Source organism: Ascaphus truei, chromosome 5 (assembly GCF_040206685.1).
Source record: "Ascaphus truei isolate aAscTru1 chromosome 5, aAscTru1.hap1, whole genome shotgun sequence".
In the NCBI taxonomy this organism is placed as follows: Eukaryota; Metazoa; Chordata; class Amphibia; order Anura; family Ascaphidae; genus Ascaphus; species Ascaphus truei.
The window spans coordinates 5519411-5541910 of record NC_134487.1 but is presented as its reverse complement, the minus strand read 5'-3'; the positions used below and the strand labels follow the sequence as shown (position 1 = coordinate 5541910).

General features: G+C 52.9%; 1 protein-coding gene across 1 annotated transcript in view; it reads left to right on the top strand.

Annotated features, from left to right (window-relative positions):
- Window positions 1–3858: 3858 nt before the first annotated feature.
- FLNC (filamin C) overlaps window positions 3859–22500 on the top strand; it is a 152623-nt gene continuing 133981 nt past the window's right edge. The window contains 1 exon segment of the mRNA XM_075598896.1: window positions 3859–4776. Coding sequence (XP_075455011.1) covers window positions 4431–4776 — 346 coding nt within the window. The 5' untranslated portion in view covers window positions 3859–4430.

Below are 22500 nucleotides of genomic sequence, written 5' to 3'. Positions count from 1 at the left end.
CAGAAGACAGAAGCAGCCGGATGAATTCTGAAGTGTATAGGGATATACTGTCTGCTCAGATTCAGCCAAATTCAGTGAAGTTGATTGGACGGCGCTTCACTTTACAGATGGACAATGACCCAAAACATAATGCGAAAGCAACCCAGGAGTTTTTTTAAGGCAAAGAAGTGGAATATTCTGCAATGGCCGAGTCAATCACCTGATCTCAACCCGATGGAGCATGCATTTCACTTGCTGAAGACAAAACTTAAGGCAGAAAGACCCACGAACAAACAACAACTGAAGACAGCTGCAATAAAAGCCTGGCAAAGCATCACAAAGGAGGAAACCCAGCTTTTGGTGATGTCCTTGCGTTCCAGACTTCAACAGTCATTGCCTGCAAAGGATTCTCGACAAAGTATTAAAAACGAACATTTTATTTATGATTGTGTTAATTTGTCCAATTACATTTGAGCCCCTGAAATAAGGGGACTCTGTATGAAAATGGTTGCAATTCCTGAACGTTTTTCATACGATTTTTTTGTTCAACCCCTTGAATTAAAGCTGAAAGTCTGCACTTCTATTGCATCTCGGTTGTTTCATTTCAAATCCATTGTGGTGGCGTATAGAGCCAAAATTATGAAAATTGTGTCAGTGTCAAATTATTTCCGGACCTAACTGTGTGTGTATGTATGTATGTATGTATATATATATATATGTATGTGTATATACACACACTGATACACACATACACACACTGATACACACACATACTAATCCAGCCCCTACAAACACACACACTGATATATACAGACACACTGATACACACACATCCTAACACATCTGTACACACACACACACACACACTGATGCACACAGATACAGATACACACGCATACAGGTACACACAGAGACATACAGATACACATACTAATATACACACATACAGATACACACACATACACAATGATACACACAGACATAAAGATACACATATATACTGACACACACATACACACTGATACACACACTGATACACAGACATACTGATATACACAGACATGCTGATACACACACACAAACACTGATATAAACAGACACACTGATGCACAGATACACTGATGCACACAGACACACTGATACACACAGACACACTGATGCACACAGACACACTGATGCACACAGACACACTGATGCACACAGACACACTGATGCACACAGACACACTGATGCACACAGACGCACTGAAGCACACAGACGCACTGAAGCACACATACACACTGATGCACACATACACACTGATGCACACAGATACACTGATGCACACAGATACACTGATGCACACAGACACACTGATGCACACAGACACACTGAAGCACACAGACACACTGATGCACACAGACGCACTGATGCACACAGACACACTGAAGCACACAGACACACTGATATACACAGACATGCTGATACACACACACAAACACTGATATAAACAGACACACTGAAGCACACAGATACACTGATGCACACAGACAAACTGATACACACAGACACACTGATGCACACAGACACACTGAAGCACACAGACACACGGATGCACACAGACACACTGATGCACACAGACACACTGATGCACACAGACACACTGATGCACACAGACACACTGATGCACACAGACAAACTGATGCACACAGACACACTGATATACACACACAGATACACTGATGCACACAGACACACTGATATACACACACAGATGCACTGATGCACACAGACACACTGATATACACACACAGATGCACACGCATACACAGATAGATAGACATACTGATATGCACAGACATACTGTTACACACACACACACACACTTATAAACACACCCACTGATATGCTATATTTATATACACACAGGCATATTGATACACACTGACACACTGACACACATATACACACAGTAACACAGACACACTGATGCACTAATATACATACATACCCGGATACACCCTAACACACAGACACACGATACACACTGGTACACATACACAGATCTGCACGCCGATACACACAGACGCACACACACACACACACATATATATATACTGCTGACACAACCTGCCGGACTGTCCTTTTCTTCCATGGGTGTGAGAAATAGAAGCCATTCTGCTTTAACCCTTTGTTTCCGAGAGCCGGGGGCCTGCAATGCAGTGCGGTCCCGGGGCGCCCTGGCAGTGCCGGGGTTAATGTCCCCGTGCCGCCGGTGACCGGTGGAGATCCCGATACCCTTGGTCACGGTTCTGTGACGCACGGTGAGGCGCATTCCCAGACGGGTTAACCCCTTCCCTGCCGGCACACCGCTGGGTGCACACTCACAGGTCTATAAGTGCTCATGAGTCAGAGGGAGATCCCGTGTGGAAGGGCGAGCCGGCCAATCAGGAGGGGGACCCCACGCGGGGGTCTAACAGGGCCCCTTCAAAGTGTATGGGGGGTGTGACGTGTGTCGGAAGATGACCCTGATTTCTAAGTGGGTGCCCCAGGGTACAGCTCGTTACCCCAGGGTACAGCCCGTTACCCCAGGGTACAGCTCGTTACCCCAGGGTACAGCTCGTTACCCCAGGGTACAGCCCGTTACCCCAGGGTACAGCCCGTTACCCCAGGGTACAGCCCGTTACCCCAGGGTACAGCCAGTTACCCCAGGGTACAGCCCGTTACCCCAGGGTACATCCCGTTACCCCAGGGTACAGCCCGTTACCCCAGGGTACAGCCCGTTACCCCAGGGTACAGCCCGTTACCCCAGGGTACAGCCAGTTACCCCAGGGTACAGCCCGTTACCCCAGGGTACAGCCCGTTACCCCAGAGTACAGCCCGTTACCCCAGGGTACATCCCGTTACCCCAGGGTACAGCCCGTTACCCCAGGGTACAGCCCGTTACCCCAGGGTACAGCTCGTTACCCCAGGGTATAGCCCGTTACCCCAGAATACAGCCTGTTACCCCACTTTGCATCTCCGTCACAGTAATAGTAACATTGCGAGGGGGCAACTCCAAGGGCCACCGCCGCCAGGTTGTCAGGATATCCCTGCTTCAGCGCAAGAGGTTCAGTCAATGACCCAACTCCAGCCCGCAAGGGCCACCACCAGGTCAGCTTTTCAGGATATCCCTGCTTCAGCACAGGCAGCTCAATCAGTGGCTATGTCATAATGACTGCACCACGTGTGCTGAAGCAGGGATATCATGAACGCCTGACGTGATGGTGGCCCTTAAGGACTGGCGTTGGCCGCCCCTGAAATGCTGGGTGGACACGCGCCCCTCACACCCCTGTGTATCCCCCAGCACGGTATGTCTGTGCGCCTAATCGGGAGCACATGTTCTGCACTGTACACAAAGGGTTAACGCCGTGAGTGAGCGTGTGCTTTGGGAGGGGATGTATTTGGGGGGTGGGGAGGGGGGGGTGGGTGGGGAGGGGATGTATTTGGGGGCTGGGGAGGGGGGGGGGGGTGTGTTCTCCCCTTGCATTACATCTGCTGCTTTTGTTAACTTGTGTTGTAAGCTCCCAGCCCCCCCCCCTCCAGCCAGTTCCCCCCCCCCAGCCAGACCCCCCCCCCCCCCAGCCAGACCTCCCAGATATGGGGTGGCTAAAAATACAAAGTGTGAGAGCAGTGCCCCCCCGCAGCCAATCCGGCCCCGGCTATCCTTAGCACCCAATCCTGCCCCGCACCCTATCTGACAGAGGATTAGGAAAATACTCATCTTAGTTGTATATGGTCATGGCTAAGACATTCCTGGGAGTCCATGTCTCTGACGCTGGGGGGAGGGAGGGTGATAGAGACCAGGGGGAGAGAGAGGGGGGGGGGGGGGCTCAGCTTTCTTTAAAACCAACTCCATCGTGGTCTCCACACTCTCACAAGTGGCTGTAGCCCTCTCTCTGCTTCCATTCTCTGCCTCTCTCTGCTGGGATATCTCTCTGCCCCTGTTATCAGCTGCTTGGGGCGCAGCTGTTCTCTGCTTCTTCTTTGTGTTACTCTCTTTGGGTTTCCTGACTTTTTCTCTTACAACCCCCCCCCCCCAGCACAGAGCTGACCCCCCCAGCACAGAGCTGACCCCCCCAGCACAGTGCTGACCTGCTGCTCATTCTGCCTCTCCCCCCCACAGCAGAACAAGGACTTAGGGAAGGAAACAGAAGGGACTGTGATAATAACTCTCCCCCTGCCCTGTCTCAGGTCACAGGCGCTGCGGAAGCTGCTGGAAGAGTTAACTGGACCTTGCCAGGAACATCTCACTTTTTCCAAGCAGAGGACAATTATAAGGGAACGAATCTGATTGTCGAGGTCAGTTTGAGCAGCTTGGACTTGATCTCACAGTGTGGGGTTTGGACCTGTCCCTGCCTCTCCCTCCCCACCCTTTTTTTGTCTTGCTAATCCCCGCATAAAAAGAAGAAAGCACCCAACCCAGAGGCATCATGAGCAGCAACGATTACTACGAGCAGCAGCACCAGGGCGAGGACAGCGAGGAGATGCCGGCCACCGAGAAGGACCTGGCAGAAGATGCCCCCTGGAAGAAGATCCAGCAGAACACCTTCACCAGGTGGTGCAACGAGCACCTCAAGTGCATGAACAAGCGCATCGGGGACCTCCAGAAGGACCTGACCGACGGCCTCAAGCTCATCGCCCTGCTGGAGGTGCTGAGCCAGAAGAAGATGTACCGAAAGTACCACTCCAGACCCAACTTCCGGCAGATGAAGCTGGAGAACGTGTCGGTGGCTCTGGAATTCCTGGACCGAGAACATATCAAGCTTGTGTCTATAGGTGAGTGCCTGGGGGGAGTAATGGGGGTCTCGTGGTTAGGTAGGGGCTGGGGGGGGGGGGGGCTCATAGATGAAGGTGGTGGCTATACTGCAGGTGAGGGTGTGAATATTAGGAGGTTGGATTTCTGGGAAGTCATTGTTTAACAAAAGAGAGTATTTACAGTAGATATAGGTGAGGTCCATTGATCTATATATACATGCCTATAGGTGTTAGTCTGTATCCGAGTATATATGTTATATATGCATTGATAGCGATATGTCTGTGTGTCTATAGGTGAGGTCCATTGGTATATATATATACAGTATACATGTCTATAGGTGAGGTCCATTGATCTATATATACATGCCTATAGGTGTTAGTGTGTATCCGAGTATATATGCTATATATGCATTGATAGAGATATATGTGTGTGTGTCTATAGGTGAGGTCCATTGGTATATATATATATACAGTATACATGTCTATAGGTGAGGTCCATTGGTTGGTGGAGCGGGGGTTGAAGTTGGTGCATATATGCGAGGTCACCAGGAAGGGAGACACGGATGTGTGTGTAACATGTCTGTGATGTGTCTTATATGTGAGCTCATCACCGGGAGACGCTGAGGCCTCTGGGTGAACAGGAGGTTGACTTGGTTTCTGTAAGTGAACTCATTAAGGCAGGGGGCTCAACTCCCGTCCTCAAGCCCCCACCCCCTCTCCCCAAACAGGTCAGGTTTTCAGGATATCCCAACTTAAGCACAGGTGGCACAGATTGAGCCACCTGTGCTGAAGCAGGGACTAATTGAGCCACCTGTGCTTAAGCAGGGACTGATTAAGCCACCTGTGCTGAAGCAGGGACTAATTGAGCCACCTGTGCCGAAGCAGGGACTGATTAAGCCACCTGTGCTGAAGCAGGGACTGATTAAGCCACCTGTGCTGAAGCAGGGACTAATTGAGCCACCTGTGCCGAAGCAGAGACTGATTGTGCCACCTGTGCTGAAGCAGGGACTGATTGTGCCACCTGTGCTGAAGCAGGGACTGATTGTGCCACCTGTGCTGAAGCAGGGATATCCTGAAAACCTGACCTGTTGGGGTGGGAGGGCCTTGAGCCTGGCGTTGGCCCCCCTGCATTAAGACATGGAGTCCCTGCCTATGGAAGAGGCCATTGCATAGGGATAGGGGGGGGGGGGGGCTGGTACCTATATGTGAGACCATTAAGGAATAAAGTTGGTGCATATATGAGAAGTTATCACAGGTGGAGGCTGGTGCCTATATTCCAGGGCTTTGTTAAGTGGATGTATAGGGAATGGCCCTGTTGTCTATAGGTGATACATAATTGTTTAAATAGAGGGAGGCTGAGATCTATACGTGGTCTGTATTAGGTCACCACTATATGGTGTAACACTGCTTGTTATTGCCGGATTATTTGCTGTATTTAGAAGTTCCCATTTCCATGTAATATTTACACACGGGTTTATTTCAGGGACGTCCCGTCCTTCATGTGTTTAAACATTGTGCAAAACCCCCCGAAATGAGACCTTGCCACAATGTATCACACGTGTCACATGTCACACACAGTACCACGTCACACACAGTACCACGTCACACACAGTACCACGTGTCACACAGTACCACATGTCACACACACAGTACCACATGTCACACACAGTACCACATGTCACACACACAGTACCACATGTCACACACAGTACCACATGTCACACACAGTACCACGTGTCACACACAGTACCACGTGTCACACACAGTACCACGTGTCACACACAGTACCACGTGTCACACACAGTACCACGTGTCACACACAGTACCACTATCTTATAAAGCACTTTGACAACTGTTTGAAGTAATGAAGGAATAGGGTGTCTCGGGGTGACGTCGGCCGTCTCAGGGTGATGTCAGCCGTTTCAATGTGATGTCAGCCGTTTCAGGGTGACGTCGGGTGTCTCGGGGTGACGTCGGGTGTCTCGGGGTGACGTCGGCCGTCTCAGGGTGATGTCAGCCGTTTCAATGTGATGTCAGCCGTTTCAGGGTGACGTCGGGTGTCTCGGGGTGACGTCGGGTGTCTCGGGGTGACGTCGGGTGTCTCGGGGTGATGTCAGCCGTTTCAATGTGATGTCAGCCGTTTCAGGGTGACGTCGGGTGTCTCGGGGTGACGTCGGGTGTCTCGGGGTGACGTCAGCCGTATGTTGTGTCAGAGATTCCATTGTTGAGACTGGATGCCTAATTTGTATGGACATGTAACGTGTGTGTCACTGTGTGTGTGTGTCACTGTGTGTGTCACTGTGTGTACCTGTCACTCACCGTCTCTCCAAATGTATATCTGTGATAGTGACTGTTTGGGATTATATACAGGCTTTCATACTGTGTATATATCCTCATCTATATAAGAACAATGTTGATGCCAGCTCTGAAACTAATCGTTGCACAAACCACCTCAGCACTTAGGTTATCAGCGGGGAGATGCTCAGACTGAGGTTCCATGATGGTAACCCACCTCCTGTGTGTCCCCAATGGCCCCTCAATCTTATACTATATTAGTGAAAGCACTGTATGTTTGCCTGCCTGCCTGCATGCATGCATGCCTGCCTGCTGGATGTCCGGTGTCCCTAGCGGCAATCTCATTGGTCACTTGGCCCGCCCGCCCCCGCACACCTCTCATTGGCCTCACACACTCACACCACCCCCTTGGCCCGCCCCCCACACCTCTCATTGGCCTGAGGCGGAGTGACGGGCCAAAGGTCCAAAAAAATAAATAACACACACACACACACACACACACACACACACACACACACACACACACACACACACACACACACACACACACACACACACACACACACACACACACACACACACACACACACACACACACACACACACACACACACACACACACACACACACACACCTCTCTCCCCTCTCCAAATCACCTCTTCCCCCTCCCCAGCGGCATCACCTCTTCCCCCTCCCCAGCGGCATCACCTCTTTCCCCTCACCAGCGGCATCACCTCTTCCCCCTCCCCAGCGGCATCACCTCTTCCCCCTCCCCAGCGGCATCACCTCTTCCCCCTCCCCAGCGGCATCACCTCTTCCCCCTCCCCAGCGGCATCACCTCTTCCCCCTCCCCAGCGGCATCACCTCTTCCCCCTCCCCAGCGGCATCACCTCTTCCCCCTCCCCAGCGGCATCACCTCTTCCCCCTCCCCAGCGGCATCACCTCTTCCCCCTCCCCAGCGGCATCACCTCTTCCCCCTCCCCAGCGGCATCACCTCTTCCCCCTCCCCAGCGGCCACCTCTCCCCGCTCCAAATCACCTCTTCCCCCTCCCCAGCGGCCACCTCTCCCCGCTCCAAATCACCTCTCCCCGCTCCAAATCACCTCTCCCCGCTCCAAATCACCTCTCCCCGCTCCAAATCACCCCTCCCCGCTCCAAATCACCTCTCCCCCCTCCCCGCTCCAAATCACCTAGCTTCCCGCAGCTGCCACGCGGCGCGTAAGATGGCGGACCCCCTTCCTCCCTCGCGGCGCCGAGTCAGACGGTGGCGGCGCCCGGAAGTACAGGTAGGTGTCGCTCCCCACCTCCGGCGCCAAACGGAACTGAGAAAGGGCGCATCAACTGAGGGGTGTGTGTGTGTGTGTGTGTGTGTGTGTGTGTGTGTGTGTGTGTGTGTGTGTGTGTGTGTGTGTGTGTGTGTGTGTGTGTGTGTGTGTGTGTGTGTGTGTGTGTGTGTGTGTGTGTGTGTGTGACTGTCCACTGCCCCCCCTCCTGTCCACTGCCCCCCCCTCCTGTCCACTGCCCCCCCCTCCTGTCCACTGCCCCCCCCTCCTGTCCACTGCCCCCCCCTCCTGTCCACTGCCCCCCCCTCCTGTCCACTGCGTCCCCCCTCCTGTCCCCCCTCCTGTCCACTGCCCCCCCCTCCTGTCCACTGCCCCCCCCCTCCTGTCCACTGCCCCCCCCCTCCTGTCCACTGCCCCCCCCCCTCCTGTCCACTGCCCCCCCCTCCTGTCCACTGCCCCCCCCTCCTGTCCACTGCCCCCCCCTCCTGTCCACTGCCCCCCCTCCTGTCCACTGCCCCCCCCCTCCTGTCCACTGCCCCCCCCCTCCTGTCCACTGCCCCCCCCCTCCTGTCCACTGCCCCCCCCCTCCTGTCCACTGCCCCCCCCCTCCTGTCCACTGCCCCCCCCCTCCTGTCCACTGCCCCCCCCTCCTGTCCACTGCCCCCCCCTCCTGTCCACTGCCCCCCCTCCTGTCCACTGCCCCCCCCTCCTGTCCACTGCCCCCCCCTCCTGTCCACTGCCCCCCCCCTCCTGTCCACTGCCCCCCCCCTCCTGTCCACTGCCCCCCCCCTCCTGTCCACTGCCCCCCCCCTCCTGTCCACTGCCCCCCCCCTCCTGTCCACTGCCCCCCCCCTCCTGTCCACTGCCCCCCCCCCTCCTGTCCACTGCCCCCCCTCCCTCCTGTCCACTGCCCCCCCTCCTGTCCACTGCCCCCCCCCTCCTGTCCACTGCCCCCCCTCCTGTCCACTGCCCCCCCCCTCCTGTCCACTGCCCCCCCCTCCTGTCCACTGCCCCCTCCCTCCTGTCCACTGCCCCCTCCCTCCTGTCCACTGCCCCCCCCCTCCTGTCCACTGCCCCCCCTCCTGTCCACTGCCCCCCCCCTCCTGTCCACTGCCCCCCCCTCCTGTCCACTGCCCCCCCCTCCTGTCCACTGCCCCCCCCTCCTGTCCACTGCCCCCCCTCCTGTCCACTGCCCCCCCCTCCTGTCCACTGCCCCCCCCTCCTGTCCACTGCCCCCCCCTCCTGTCCACTGCCCCCCCCTCCTGTCCACTGCCCCCCCCTCCTGTCCACTGCCCCCCCCTCCTGTCCACTGCCCCCCCCCTCCTGTCCACTGCCCCCCCCCCTCCTGTCCACTGCCCCCCCCCCTCCTGTCCACTGCCCCCCCCCTCCTGTCCACTGCCCCCCCCCTCCTGTCCACTGCCCCCCCCTCCTGTCCACTGCCCCCTCCCTCCTGTCCACTGCTCCCCCCTCCTGTCCACTGCCCCCCCTCCTGTCCACTGCCCCCCCCTCCTGTCCACTGCCCCCCCCTCCTGTCCACTGCCCCCCCTCCTGTCCACTGCCCCCCCCTCCTGTCCCTGCCCCCCTCCTGTCCACTGCCCCCCCCTCCTGTCCACTGCCCCCCCCTCCTGTCCACTCCCCCCCCCCTCCTGTCCACTGCCCCCCCCCCTCCTGTCCACTGCCCCCCCCCCTCCTGTCCACTGCCCCCCCCCCCTCCTGTCCACTGCAGGAAATGCAGGGGGAGGAATCCATGCCTTTGAGGCGCCCCCCCCCTCCCTTTGACGCCCCCCCCCTCCCTTTGACGCCCCCCCCCTCCCTTTGACGCCCCCCCCTCCCTTTGACACCCCCCCTCTCCCTTTGACGCCCCCCCCCTCCCTTTGACGCCCCCCCCCCTCCCTTTGACGCCCCCCCCCCTCCCTTTGACGCCCCCCCCCTCCCTTTGACGCCCCCCCCCCTCCCTTTGACGCCCCCCCCCCTCCCTTTGACGCCCCCCCCCCTCCCTTTGACGCCCCCCCCCTCCCTTTGACGCCCCCCCCCTCCCTTTGACGCCCCCCCCCTCCCTTTGACGCCCCCCCCCCTCCCTTTGACGCCCCCCCCCTCCCTTTGACGCCCCCCCCCTCCCTTTGACGCCCCCCCCCTCCCTTTGACGCCCCCCCCCCTCCCTTTGACGCCCCCCCCCTCCCTTTGACGCCCCCCCCCCTCCCTTTGACGCCCCCCCCCTCCCTTTGACGCCCCCCCCCCTCCCTTTGACGCCCCCCCTCCTCCCTTTGACGCCCCCCCCCCTCCCTTTGACGCCCCCCCCCTCCCTTTGACGCCCCCCCCCCTCCCTTTGACGCCCCCCCCCCTCCCTTTGACGCCCCCCCCCCTCCCTTTGACGCCCCCCCCCCTCCCTTTGACGCCCCCCCCCTCCCTTTGACGCCCCCCCCTCCCTTTGACGCCCCCCCCCTCCCTTTGACGCCCCCCCCCCTCCCTTTGACGCCCCCCCCCCCTCCCTTTGACGCCCCCCCCCTCCCTTTGACGCCCCCCCCCTCCCTTTGACGCCCCCCCCCTCCCTTTGACGCCCCCCCCCTCCCTTTGACGCCCCGCGCGCACACACTGACTGACTGCCGCACGCACGCACACACTGACTGACGCGCACACAAAGCCTGACTGACGCACGCACACACTGACTGAGGCACACACTGACTGTGTGTGCGTCAGTCAGTCTGTGTGTGTTTGTGTTTCTGCCTCAGACTCACTGACGCGCGAGCAAACACACAGTGACTGACGCACACACGCTACATGAAGCTGTAAAGGAGGGAGGGAGGGGGGGGACTGGATTGATGTGAATGGGGGACAAACAGAGAGAGGGGGGAGGAGAGAGAGGAACGGGAACATTACATCCCGGGCAACGCCGGGTCTCTCAGCTAGTGTAATATAATATCAATGTGACATCAGGGCTGTGGGGAGCTGGTGAGTGGATCTAAAGCACCCAAGCTTACATTGTTATCCCTCACTGTGAGAGTCCATATATAGTCCATATATAGTCCATATACAGTCCATATACAGTCCATGGTCATTGTGATCTGGGGTCAAGTTATTTGTGTATGAGGAGATCTAGTGATTGTATCAACCGCAGCTGCGTGTGCGTGTGCGTGTGCGTGTGCGTGAAGCGAGCAGGGACTGGGCAGTACAATGTATGAGCAGACCCCACTATTACTGGGATGGGATGTATGAGCAGACCCCACTATTACTGGGATGGGATGTATAAGCAGACCCCGCTATTACTGGGATTGGATGTATGAGCAGACCCCGCTATTACTGGGGTGGGATGTATGAGCAGACCCCACTATTACTGGGATGGGATGTATGAGCAGAACCCGCTATTACTGGGATTGGATGTATGAGCAGACCCCGCTATTACTGGGGTGGGATGTATGAGCAGACCCCACTATTACTGGGATGGGATGTATGAGCAAACCCCACTATTACTGGGGCGGGATGTATGAGCAGACCCCACTATTACTGGGATTGGATGTATGAGCAGACCCCACTATTACTGGGATGGGATGTATGAGCAGACCCCACTATTACTGGGATGGGATGTATGAGCAGACCCCGCTATTACTGGGGTGGGATGTATGAGCAGACCCCGCTATTACTGGGGTGGGATGTATGAGCAGACCCCGCTATTACTGGGATTGGATGTATGAGCAGACCCCGCTATTACTGGGATTGGATGTATGAGCAGACCCCGCTATTACTGGGATTGGATGTATGAGCAGACCCCGCTATTACTGGGGTGGGATGTATGAGCAGACCCCACTATTACTGGGATGGATGTATAAGCAGACCCCACTATTACTGGGGTGGGATGTATGGGCAGACCCGGCTATTACTGGGATGGGATGTATGAGCAGACCCCACTATTACTGGGATTGGATGTATGAGCAGACCCCACTATTACTGGGGTGGGATGTATGAGCAGACCCCGCTATTACTGGGGTGGGATGTATGAGCAGACCCCGCTATTACTGGGATGGGATGTATGAGCAGACCCCGCTATTACTGGGGTGGGATGTATGAGCAGACCCCAGTATTACTGGGATGGGATGTATGAGCAGACCCCGCTATTACTGGGGTGGGATGTATGAGCAGACCCCGCTATTACTGGGGTGGGATGTATGAGCAGACCCCACTATTAATGGGGTGGGATGTATGAGCAGACCCCACTATTACTGGGATTGGATGTATGAGCAGACCCCACTATTACTGGGATGGGATGTATGAGCAGACCCCACTATTACTGGGATGGGATGTATGAGCAGACCCCGCTATTACTGGGGTGGGATGTATGAGCAGACCCCGCTATTACTGGGGTGGGATGTATGAGCAGACCCCGCTATTACTGGGATTGGATGTATGAGCAGACCCCGCTATTACTGGGATTGGATGTATGAGCAGACCCCAGTATTACTGGGATGGGATGTATGAGCAGACCCCACTATTACTGGGGTGGGATGTATGAGCAGACCCCACTATTACTGGGATGGGATGTATGAGCAGACCCCACTATTACTGGGATGGGATGTATGAGCAGACCCCACTATTACTGGGATGGGATGTATGAGCAGACCCCGCTATTACTGGGGTGGGATGTATGAGCAGACCCCGCTATTACTGGGATTGGATGTATGAGCAGACCCCGCTATTACTGGGATTGGATGTATGAGCAGACCCCAGTATTACTGGGATGGGATGTATAAGCAGACCCCGCTATTACTGGGGTGGGATGTATGAGCAGACCCCGCTATTACTGGGATTGGATGTATGAGCAGACCCCGCTATTACTGGGATTGGATGTATGAGCAGACCCCGCTATTACTGGGATTGGATGTATGAGCAGACCCCACTATTACTGTGGTGGGAGGTATGAGCAGACCCCGCTATTACTGGGGTGGGATGTATGAGCAGACCCCACTATTACTGGGGTGGGAGGTATGAGCAGACCCCGCTATTACTGGGGTGGGATGTATGAGCAGACCCCGCTATTACTGGGATGGGATGTATGAGCAGACCCCACTATTACTGGGATGGGATGTATGAGTAGACCCCACTATTACTGGGATGGGATGTATGAGCAGACCCCGCTATTACTGGGGTGGGATGTATGAGCAGACCCCGCTATTACTGGGGTGGGATGTATGAGCAGACCCCGCTATTACTGGGATTGGATGTATGAGCAGACCCCGCTATTACTGGGATTGGATGTATGAGCAGACCCCAGTATTACTGGGATGGGATGTATGAGCAGACCCCACTATTACTGGGATGGGATGTATGAGCAGACCCCACTATTACTGGGATGGGATGTATGAGCAGACCCCGCTATTACTGGGGTGGGATGTATGAGCAGACCCCGCTATTACTGGGATTGGAAGTATGAGCAGACCCCGCTATTACTGGGATTGGATGTATGAGCAGACCCCGCTATTACTGGGGTGGGATGTATGAGCAGACCCCACTATTACTGGGGTGGGATGTATGAGCAGACCCCGCTATTACTGGGGTGGGATGTATGAGCAGACCCCGCTAATACTGGGATGGGATGTATGAGCAGACCCCGCTATTACTGGGATGGGATGTATGAGCAGACCCCACTATTACTGGGGTGGGATGTATGAGCAGACCCCGCTATTACTGGGGTGGGATGTATGAGCAGACCCCGCTATTACTGGGATGGGATGTATGAGCAGACCCCACTATTACTGGGATGGGATGTATGAGCAGACCCCGCTATTACTGGGGTGGGATGTATGAGCAGACCCCGCTATTACTGGGATTGGATGTATGAGCAGACCCCGCTATTACTGGGATTGGATGTATGAGCAGACCCCGCTATTACTGGGGTGTGAATAATAAGGTGCGTGACGTTATAAGAGGAGGCGCAGTAGGCGTGGGGGAGGGCCGGGCTGAATGTTTATTACGCACAGGGCGGGGGATTATATGTAACACACGTCACAAAGGTTTGGGACAATTTTTGAAGTAATTCCACCATATGCGGTAATAAAATAGCGTCTTCCGTTTTATTAATGTTTGCATGCCTGAATATCTGACACATTTGTTACTTTCATTGAGAGGAAAGAAGTCCGAAAAAGTCCCAAATTGTACGTGGCTTTGTGGACTTCCATTGTGTGACGTCTGGAGAACTTTCCTCTGATAGGTCTACTGCTAAAACTCTGACTCAGGCCCTCATTCTCTCCCGTCTCGACTTCTGTAACCTCCTGCTGTCCGGCCTTCCTGCCTCTCACCTGTCTCCCCTACAATCTATCCTAAACGCTGCTGCCAGAATCACTCTACTCTTTCCTAAATCTGTCTCCGCGTCTCCCCTCATGAAATCCCTCTCCTGGCTTCCGATCAAATCCCGCATCTCACACTCCATTCTTCTACTCTCTTTTAAAGCGTTACCCCCCTCTGCCCCTCCTTACATCTCAGCCCTAACTCACGAGCGTGTCTTTGTAACTAAAGAGACAATTGAAAGATCAATTACCACATAAGATAAGAAATAAAAGAGGATCCAGTAAAATAAAAAGAAATCATGTCCCTTAAGGTTGGAGGAAAGGAGATTTCACCAGCAACAAAGGAAAGGGTTCTTTACAGTAAGGGCAGTTACAGTGTGGGATTCATTACCCATGGAGACTGTGATGGCAGATACAATAGATTTATTCAAAAAAAGGTTGGACAACTTTTTAGAAAGGAAAGGTATACAGGGATATACCAAATATGTATACATGGGAAGGATGTTGATCCAGGGATTAATCCGATTACCAATTCTTGGAGTCAGGAAGGAATTTATTTTCCCCTATGTAGCTACAGTATGTAACTATGTAGCTATGTAACATGTAGCTAGGTAACTATGTAGCTAGAGTATGTATCTATGTAGCTCTGTAGGTATGTGGCTAGGTAACTATGTAGCTCTGTAGGTATGTGGCTATGTAACTATGTAGCTCTGTAGCTATGTCGCTCTGTAGGTATGTAACTATGTAGCTCTCTAGCTCTGTAGGTATGTTACTATGTAGCTACAGTATGTAACTATGTGGCTCTGTAGGTGTGTGGCTCTGTAGGTATGTTAATATGTAGCTACAGTATGTAACTATGTGGCTCTGTAGGTGTGTGGCTCTGTAGGTGTGTGGCTCTGTAGGTGTGTGGCTCTGTAGGTGTGTGGCTCTGTAGGTGTGTGGCTCTGTAGGTGTGTGGCTCTGTAGGTGTGTGGCTCTGTAGGTATGTGGCTCTGTAGGTATGTGGCTCTGTAGGTGTGTGGGTCTGTAGGTGTGTGGCTCTGTAGGTGTGTGGCTCTGTAGGTATGTAACTATGTAGCTACAGTATGTAACTATGTAGCTATGTAACATGTAGCTAGGTAACTATGTAGCTAGAGTATGTATCTATGTAGCTCTGTAGGTATGTAACTATGTAGCTCTCTAGCTCTGTAGGTATGTTACTATGTAGCTACAGTATGTAACTATGTGGCTCTGTAGGTGTGTGGCTCTGTAGGTGTGTGGCTCTGTAGGTGTGTGGCTCTGTAGGTGTGTGGCTCTGTAGGTATGTGGCTCTGTAGGTGTGTGGCTCTGTAGGTGTGTGGCTCTGTAGGTGTGTGGCTCTGTAGGTATGTGGCTCTGTAGGTATGTGGCTCTGTAGGTATGTGGCTCTGTAGGTGTGTGGCTCTGTAGGTGTGTGGCTCTGTAGGTGTGTGGCCCTGTAGGTGTGTGGCCCTGTAGGTGTGTGGCTCTGTAGGTGTGTGGCTCTGTAGGTGTGTGGCTCTGTAGGTGTGTGGCTCTGTAGGTGTGTGGCTCTGTAGGTGTGTGGCTCTGTAGGTGTGTGGCTCTGTAGGTGTGTGGCTCTGTAGGTGTGTGGCTCTGTAGGTGTGTGGCTCTGTAGGTGTGTGGCTCTGTAGGTGTGTGGCTCTGTAGGTGTGTGGCTCTGTAGGTATGTAACTATGTAGCTACAGTATGTAACTATGTAGCTATGTAACATGTAGCTAGGTAACTATGTAGCTAGAGTATGTATCTATGTAGCTCTGTAGGTATGTGGCTAGGTAACTATGTAGCTCTGTAGGTATGTGGCTATGTCGCTCTGTAGGTATGTGGCTATGTAGCTCTGTAGGTATGTAACTATGTAGCTCTCTAGCTCTGTAGGTATGTTACTATGTAGCTACAGTATGTAACTATGTGGCTCTGTAGGTGTGTGGCTCTGTAGGTGTGTGGCTCTGTAGGTGTGTGGCTCTGTAGGTGTGTGTCTCTGTAGGTGTGTGTCTCTGTAGGTGTGTGTCTCTGTAGGTGTGTGTCTCTGTAGGTGTGTGTCTCTGTAGGTGTGTGGCTCTGTAGGTGTGTGGCTCTGTAGGTGTGTGGCTCTGTAGGTGTGTGGCTCTGTAGGTGTGTGGCTCTGTAGGTGTGTGGCTCTGTAGGTGTGTGGCTCTGTAGGTATGTAACTGTGTAGCTCTGTAGGTGTGTGGCTCTGTAGGTGTGTGGCTCTGTAGGTGTGTGGCTCTGTAGGTGTGTGTCTCTGTAGGTGTGTGGCTCTGTAGGTGTGTGGCTCTGTAGGTATGTGGCTCTGTAGGTATGTGGCTCTGTAGGTGTGTGGCTCTGTAGGTATGTGGCTCTGTAGGTATGTAACTATGTAGCTACAGTATGTAACTATGTAGCTCTGTAGGTATGTGGCTCTGTAGGTGTGTGGCTCTGTATGTGTGTGGCTCTGTAGGTGTGTGGCTCTGTAGGTGTGTGGCTCTGTAGGTGTGTGGCTCTGTAGGTGTGTGGCTCTGTAGGTGTGTGGCTCTGTAGGTGTGTGGCTCTGTAGGTGTGTGGCTCTGTAGGTGTGTGGCTCTGTAGGTGTGTGGCTCTGTAGGTGTGTGGCTCAGTAGGTGTGTGGCTCTGTAGGTATGTAACTATGTAGCTCTGTAGGTGTGTGGCTCTGTAGGTGTGTGGCTCTGTAGGTGTGTGGCTCTGTAGGTATGTGGCTCTGTAGGTGTGTGGCTCTGTAGGTGTGTGGCTCTGTAGGTGTGTGTCTCTGTAGGTGTGTGGCTCTGTAGGTGTGTGGCTCTGTAGGTATGTGGCTCTGTAGGTATGTGGCTCTGTAGGTGTGTGGCTCTGTAGGTATGTAACTATGTAGCTACAGTATGTAACTATGTAGCTCTGTAGGTATGTGGCTCTGTAGGTGTGTGGCTCTGTATGTGTGTGGCTCTGTATGTGTGTGGCTCTGTAGGTGTGTGGCTCTGTAGGTGTGTGGCTCTGTAGGTGTGTGTGGCTCTGTAGGTATGTGGCTCTGTAGGTGTGTGGGTCTGTAGGTGTGTGGCTCTGTAGGTGTGTGGCTCTGTAGGTATGTGGCTCTGTAGGTGTGTGGCTCTGTAGGTGTGTGGCTCTGTAGGTGTGTGGCTCTGTAGGTGTGTGGCTCTGTAGGTATGTGGCTCTGTAGGTGTGTGTGGCTCTGTAGGTATGTGGCTCTGTAGGTGTGTGGCTCTGTAGGTGTGTGGCTCTGTAGGTGTGTGGCTCTGTAGGTATGTGGCTCTGTAGGTGTGTGGCTCTGTAGGTGTGTGGCTCTGTAGGTGTGTGGCTCTGTAGTTATGTGGCTCTGTAGGTATGTGGCTCTGTAGTTATGTGGCTCTGTAGGTATGTGGCTCTGTATGTGTGTGGCTTTGTAGGTGTGTGGCTCTGTAGGTGTGTGGCTCTGTAGGTGTGTGGCTCTGTAGGTATGTGGCTCTGTAGGTGTGTGGCTCTGTAGGTATGTGGCTCTGTAGGTATGTGGCTCTGTAGGTATGTGGCTCTGTAGGTGTGTGGCTCTGTAGGTGTGTGTCTCTGTAGGTGTGTGGCTCTGTAGGTATGTAACTATGTAGCTCTGTAGGTGTGTAGCTCTGTAGGTATGTGGCTCTGTAGGTATGTAACTATGTAGCTCTGTAGGTGTGTGGCTCTGTAGGTATGTAACTATGTAGCTCTGTAGGTGTGTGGCTCTGTAGGTGTGTGGCTCTGTAGGTGTGTGGCTCTGTAGGTGTGTGTCTCTGTAGGTGTGTGTCTCTGTAGGTGTGTGGCTCTGTAGGTATGTAACTATGTAGCTACAGTATGTAACTATGTAGCTCTGTAGGTGTGTGGCTAGGTAACTATGTAGCTCTGTAGGTATGTGGCTAGGTAACTATGTAGCTCTGTAGGTATGTGGCTAGATAACTATGTTGCTCTGTAGGTATGTGGCTCTGTAGGTGTGTGGCTCTGTAGGTGTGTGGCTCTGTAGGTATGTGGCTCTGTAGGTGTGTGGCTCTGTAGGTATGTGGCTCTGTATGTGTGTGGCTTTGTAGGTGTGTGGCTCTATAGGTGTGTGGCTCTGTAGGTGTGTGGCTCTGTAGGTGTGTAGCTCTGTAGGTATGTGGCTCTGTAGGTATGTGGCTCTGTAGGTATGTGGCTCTGTAGGTGTGTGTGGCTCTGTAGGTGTGTGTGGCTCTGTAGGTGTGTGTGGCTCTGTAGGTGTGTGTGGCTCTGTAGGTGTGTGGCTCTGTAGGTGTGTGGCTCTGTAGGTGTGTGGCTCTGTAGGTGTGTGGCTCTGTAGGTGTGTGGCTCTGTAGGTATGTAACTATGTAGCTACAGTATGTAACTATGTAGCTACAGTATGTAACTATGTAGCTGTGTGGCTCTGTAGGTGTGTGGCTCTGTAGGTGTGTGGCTCTGTAGGTGTGTGGCTCTGTAGGTGTGTGGCTCTGTAGGTGTGTGGCTCTGTAGGTGTGTGGCTCTGTAGGTATGTAACTATGTAGCTACAGTATGTAACTATGTAGCTCTGTAGGTGTGTGGCTCTGTAGGTGTGTGGCTCTGTAGGTGTGTGGCTCTGTAGGTATGTGGCTCTGTAGGTATGTGGCTCTGTAGGTGTGTGGCTCTGTAGGTGTGTGGCTCTGTAGGTGTGTGGCTCTGTAGGTGTGTGGCTCTGTAGGTGTGTGTCTCTGTAGGTATGTGGCTCTGTAGGTGTGTGGCTCTGTAGGTGTGTGTGGCTCTGTAGGTGTGTGGCTCTGTAGGTGTGTGGCCCTGTAGGTGTGTGGCTCTGTAGGTATGTGGCTCTGTAGGTGTGTGGCTCTGTAGGTGTGTGTGTGGCTCTGTAGGTATGTGGCTCTGTAGGTGTGTGGCTCTGTAGGTGTGTGTCTCTGTAGGTGTGTGTCTCTGTAGGTGTGTGTCTCTGTAGGTGTGTGGCTCTGTAGGTATGTGGCTCTGTAGGTGTGTGTCTCTGTAGGTGTGTGGCTCTGTAGGTGTGTGGCTCTGTAGGTATGTAACTATGTAGCTACAGTATGTAACTATGTAGCTCTGTAGGTGTGTGGCTCTGTAGGTATGTGGCTCTGTAGGTGTGTGGCTCTGTAGGTGTGTGGCTCTGTAGGTGTGTGGCTCTGTAGGTGTGTGGCTCTGTAGGTGTGTGGCTCTGTAGGTGTGTGGTTCTGTAGGTATGTAGCTCTGTAGGTGTGTGGCTCTGTAGGTGTGTGGCTCTGTAGGTGTGTGGCTCTGTAGGTGTGTGTCTCTGTAGGTGTGTGGCTCTGTAGGTGTGTGGCTCTGTAGGTGTGTGGCTCTGTAGGTGTGTGGCTCTGTAGGTGTGTGGCTCTGTAGGTGTGTGGCTCTGTAGGTGTGTGGCTCTGTAGGTGTGTGGCTCTGTAGGTGTGTGGCTCTGTAGGTATGTGGCTCTGTAGGTGTGTGGCTCTGTAGGTGTGTGGCTCTGTAGGTGTGTGTCTCTGTAGGTGTGTGGCTCTGTAGGTGTGTGGCTCTGTAGGTGTGTAACTATGTAGCTACAGTATGTAACTATGTAGCTCTGTAGGTGTGTGGCTCTGTAGGTATGTGGCTCTGTAGGTGTGTGGCTCTGTAGGTGTGTGGCTCTGTAGGTATGTAACTATGTAGCTCTGTAGGTATGTGTCTCTGTAGGTGTGTGTCTCTGTAGGTGTGTGGCTCTGTAGGTGTGTGGCTCTGTAGGTGTGTGTCGCTGTAGGTGTGTGTCTCTGTAGGTGTGTGGCTCTGTAGGTATGTGGCTCTGTAGGTATGTGGCTCTGTTGGTGTGTGGCTCTGTAGGTATGTGGCTCTGTAGGTGTGTGGCTCTCTAGGTGTGTGGCTCTGTAGGTGTGTGGCTCTGTAGGTATGTAACTATGTAGCTCTGTAGGTATGTGTCTCTGTAGGTGTGTGTCTCTGTAGGTGTGTGGCTCTGTAGGTGTGTGGCTCTGTAGGTGTGTGGCTCTGTAGGTGTGTGGCTCTGTAGGTATGTGGCTCTGTAGGTATGTGGCTCTGTAGGTGTGTGGCTCTGTAGGTGTGTGGCTCTGTAGGTATGTGGCTCTGTAGGTGTGTGGCTCTGTAGGTATGTGGCTCTGTAGGTATGTGGCTCTGTAGGTGTGTGGCTCTGTAGGTGTGTGTCTCTGTAGGTGTGTGGCTCTGTAGGTATGTAACTATGTAGCTACAGTATCTAACTATGTAGCTCTGTAACTCTGTAACTCTGTAGGTGTGTGGCTCTGTAGGTATGTAACTATGTAGCTACAGTACGTAACTATGTAGCTCTGTAACTCTGTAACTCTGTAACTCTGTAGGTATGTGGCTCTGTAGTTATGTAACTATGTAGGTACAGTATGTAACTATGTAGCTCTGTAACTCTGTAACTCTGTAGGTATGTGGCTCTGTAGGTGTGTGGCTCTGTATGTGTGTGGCTCTGTAGGTGTGTGGCTCTGTAGGTGTGTGGCTCTGTAGGTATGTAACTATGTAGCTACAGTATGTAACTATGTAGCTCTGTAGGTATGTAGCTAGGTAACTATGTAGCTCTGTAGGTATGTGGCTAGATAACTATGTTGCTCTGTAGGTATGTGGCTCTGTAGGTATGTGGCTAGATAACTATGTAGCTCTGTAGGTATGTGGCTAGGTAACTATGTAGCTCTGTAGGTATGTGGCTAGATAACTATGTTGCTCTGTAGGTATGTGGCTCTGTAGGTATGTGGCTAGGTAACTATGTAGCTCTGTTGGTATGTGGCTAGGTAACTATGTAGCTCTGTAGGTATGTGGCTAGGTAACTATGTAGCTCTGTAGGTATGTGGCTAGATAACTATGTTGCTCTGTAGGTATGTGGCTCTGTAGGTATGTGGCTAGGTAACTATGTAGCTCTGTAGGTATGTGGCTAGGTAACTATGTAGCTCTGTAGGTATGTGGCTAGGTAACTATGTAGCTCTGTAGGTATGTGGCTAGGTAACTATGTAGCTCTGTAGGTATGTGGCTAGGTAACTATGTAGCTCTGTAGGTATGTGGCTAGGTAACTATGTAGCTCTGTAGGTATGTGGCTATGTAACTATGTAGCTCTGTAGGTATGTGGCTATGTAACTATGTAGCTCTGTAGGTATGTGGCTGGGTAACTATGTAGCTCTGTAGGTATGTGGCTATGTAACTATGTAGCTCTGTAGGTATGTGGCTAGGTAACTATGTAGCTCTGTAGGTATGTGGCTATGTAACTATGTAGCTCTGTAGGTATGTGGCTATGTAACTATGTAGCTCTGTAGGTATGTGGCTATGTAACTATGTAGCTCTGTAGGTATGTGGCTATGTAACTATGTAGCTCTGTAGGTATGTGGCTATGTAACTATGTAGCTCTGTAGGTATGTGGCTATGTAACTATGTAGCTCTGTAGGTATGTGGCTATGTAACTATAACTATGTAGCTCTGTAAGGTATGTGGCTGGGTAACTATGTAGCTCTGTAGGTATGTCGGTCTAGGTAACTATGTAGACTCTGTAGGTATGTGGCTATGTAACTATGTAGCTCTGTAGGTATGTGGCTATGAAACTATGTAGCTCTGTAGGTATGTGGCTGGGTACTATGTAGCCTTGGGCTATGTAACTATGTAGCTCTGTAGGTATGTGGCTATGTAACTATGTAGCTCTGTAGGTATGTGGCTATGTAACTATGTAGCTCTGTAGGTATGTGGCTATGTAACTATGTAGCTCTGTAGGTATGTGGCTATGTAACTATGTAGCTCTGTAGGTATGTGGCTATGTAACTATGTAGCTCTGTTAGGTATGTGGCTATGTAACTATGTAGCTCTGTAGTATGTGGCTATGTAACTATGTAGCTCTGTAGGTATGTGGCTATGTAACTATGTAGCTCTGTAGGTATGTGGCTATGTAACTATGTAGCTCTGTAGGTATGTGGCTATGTAACTATG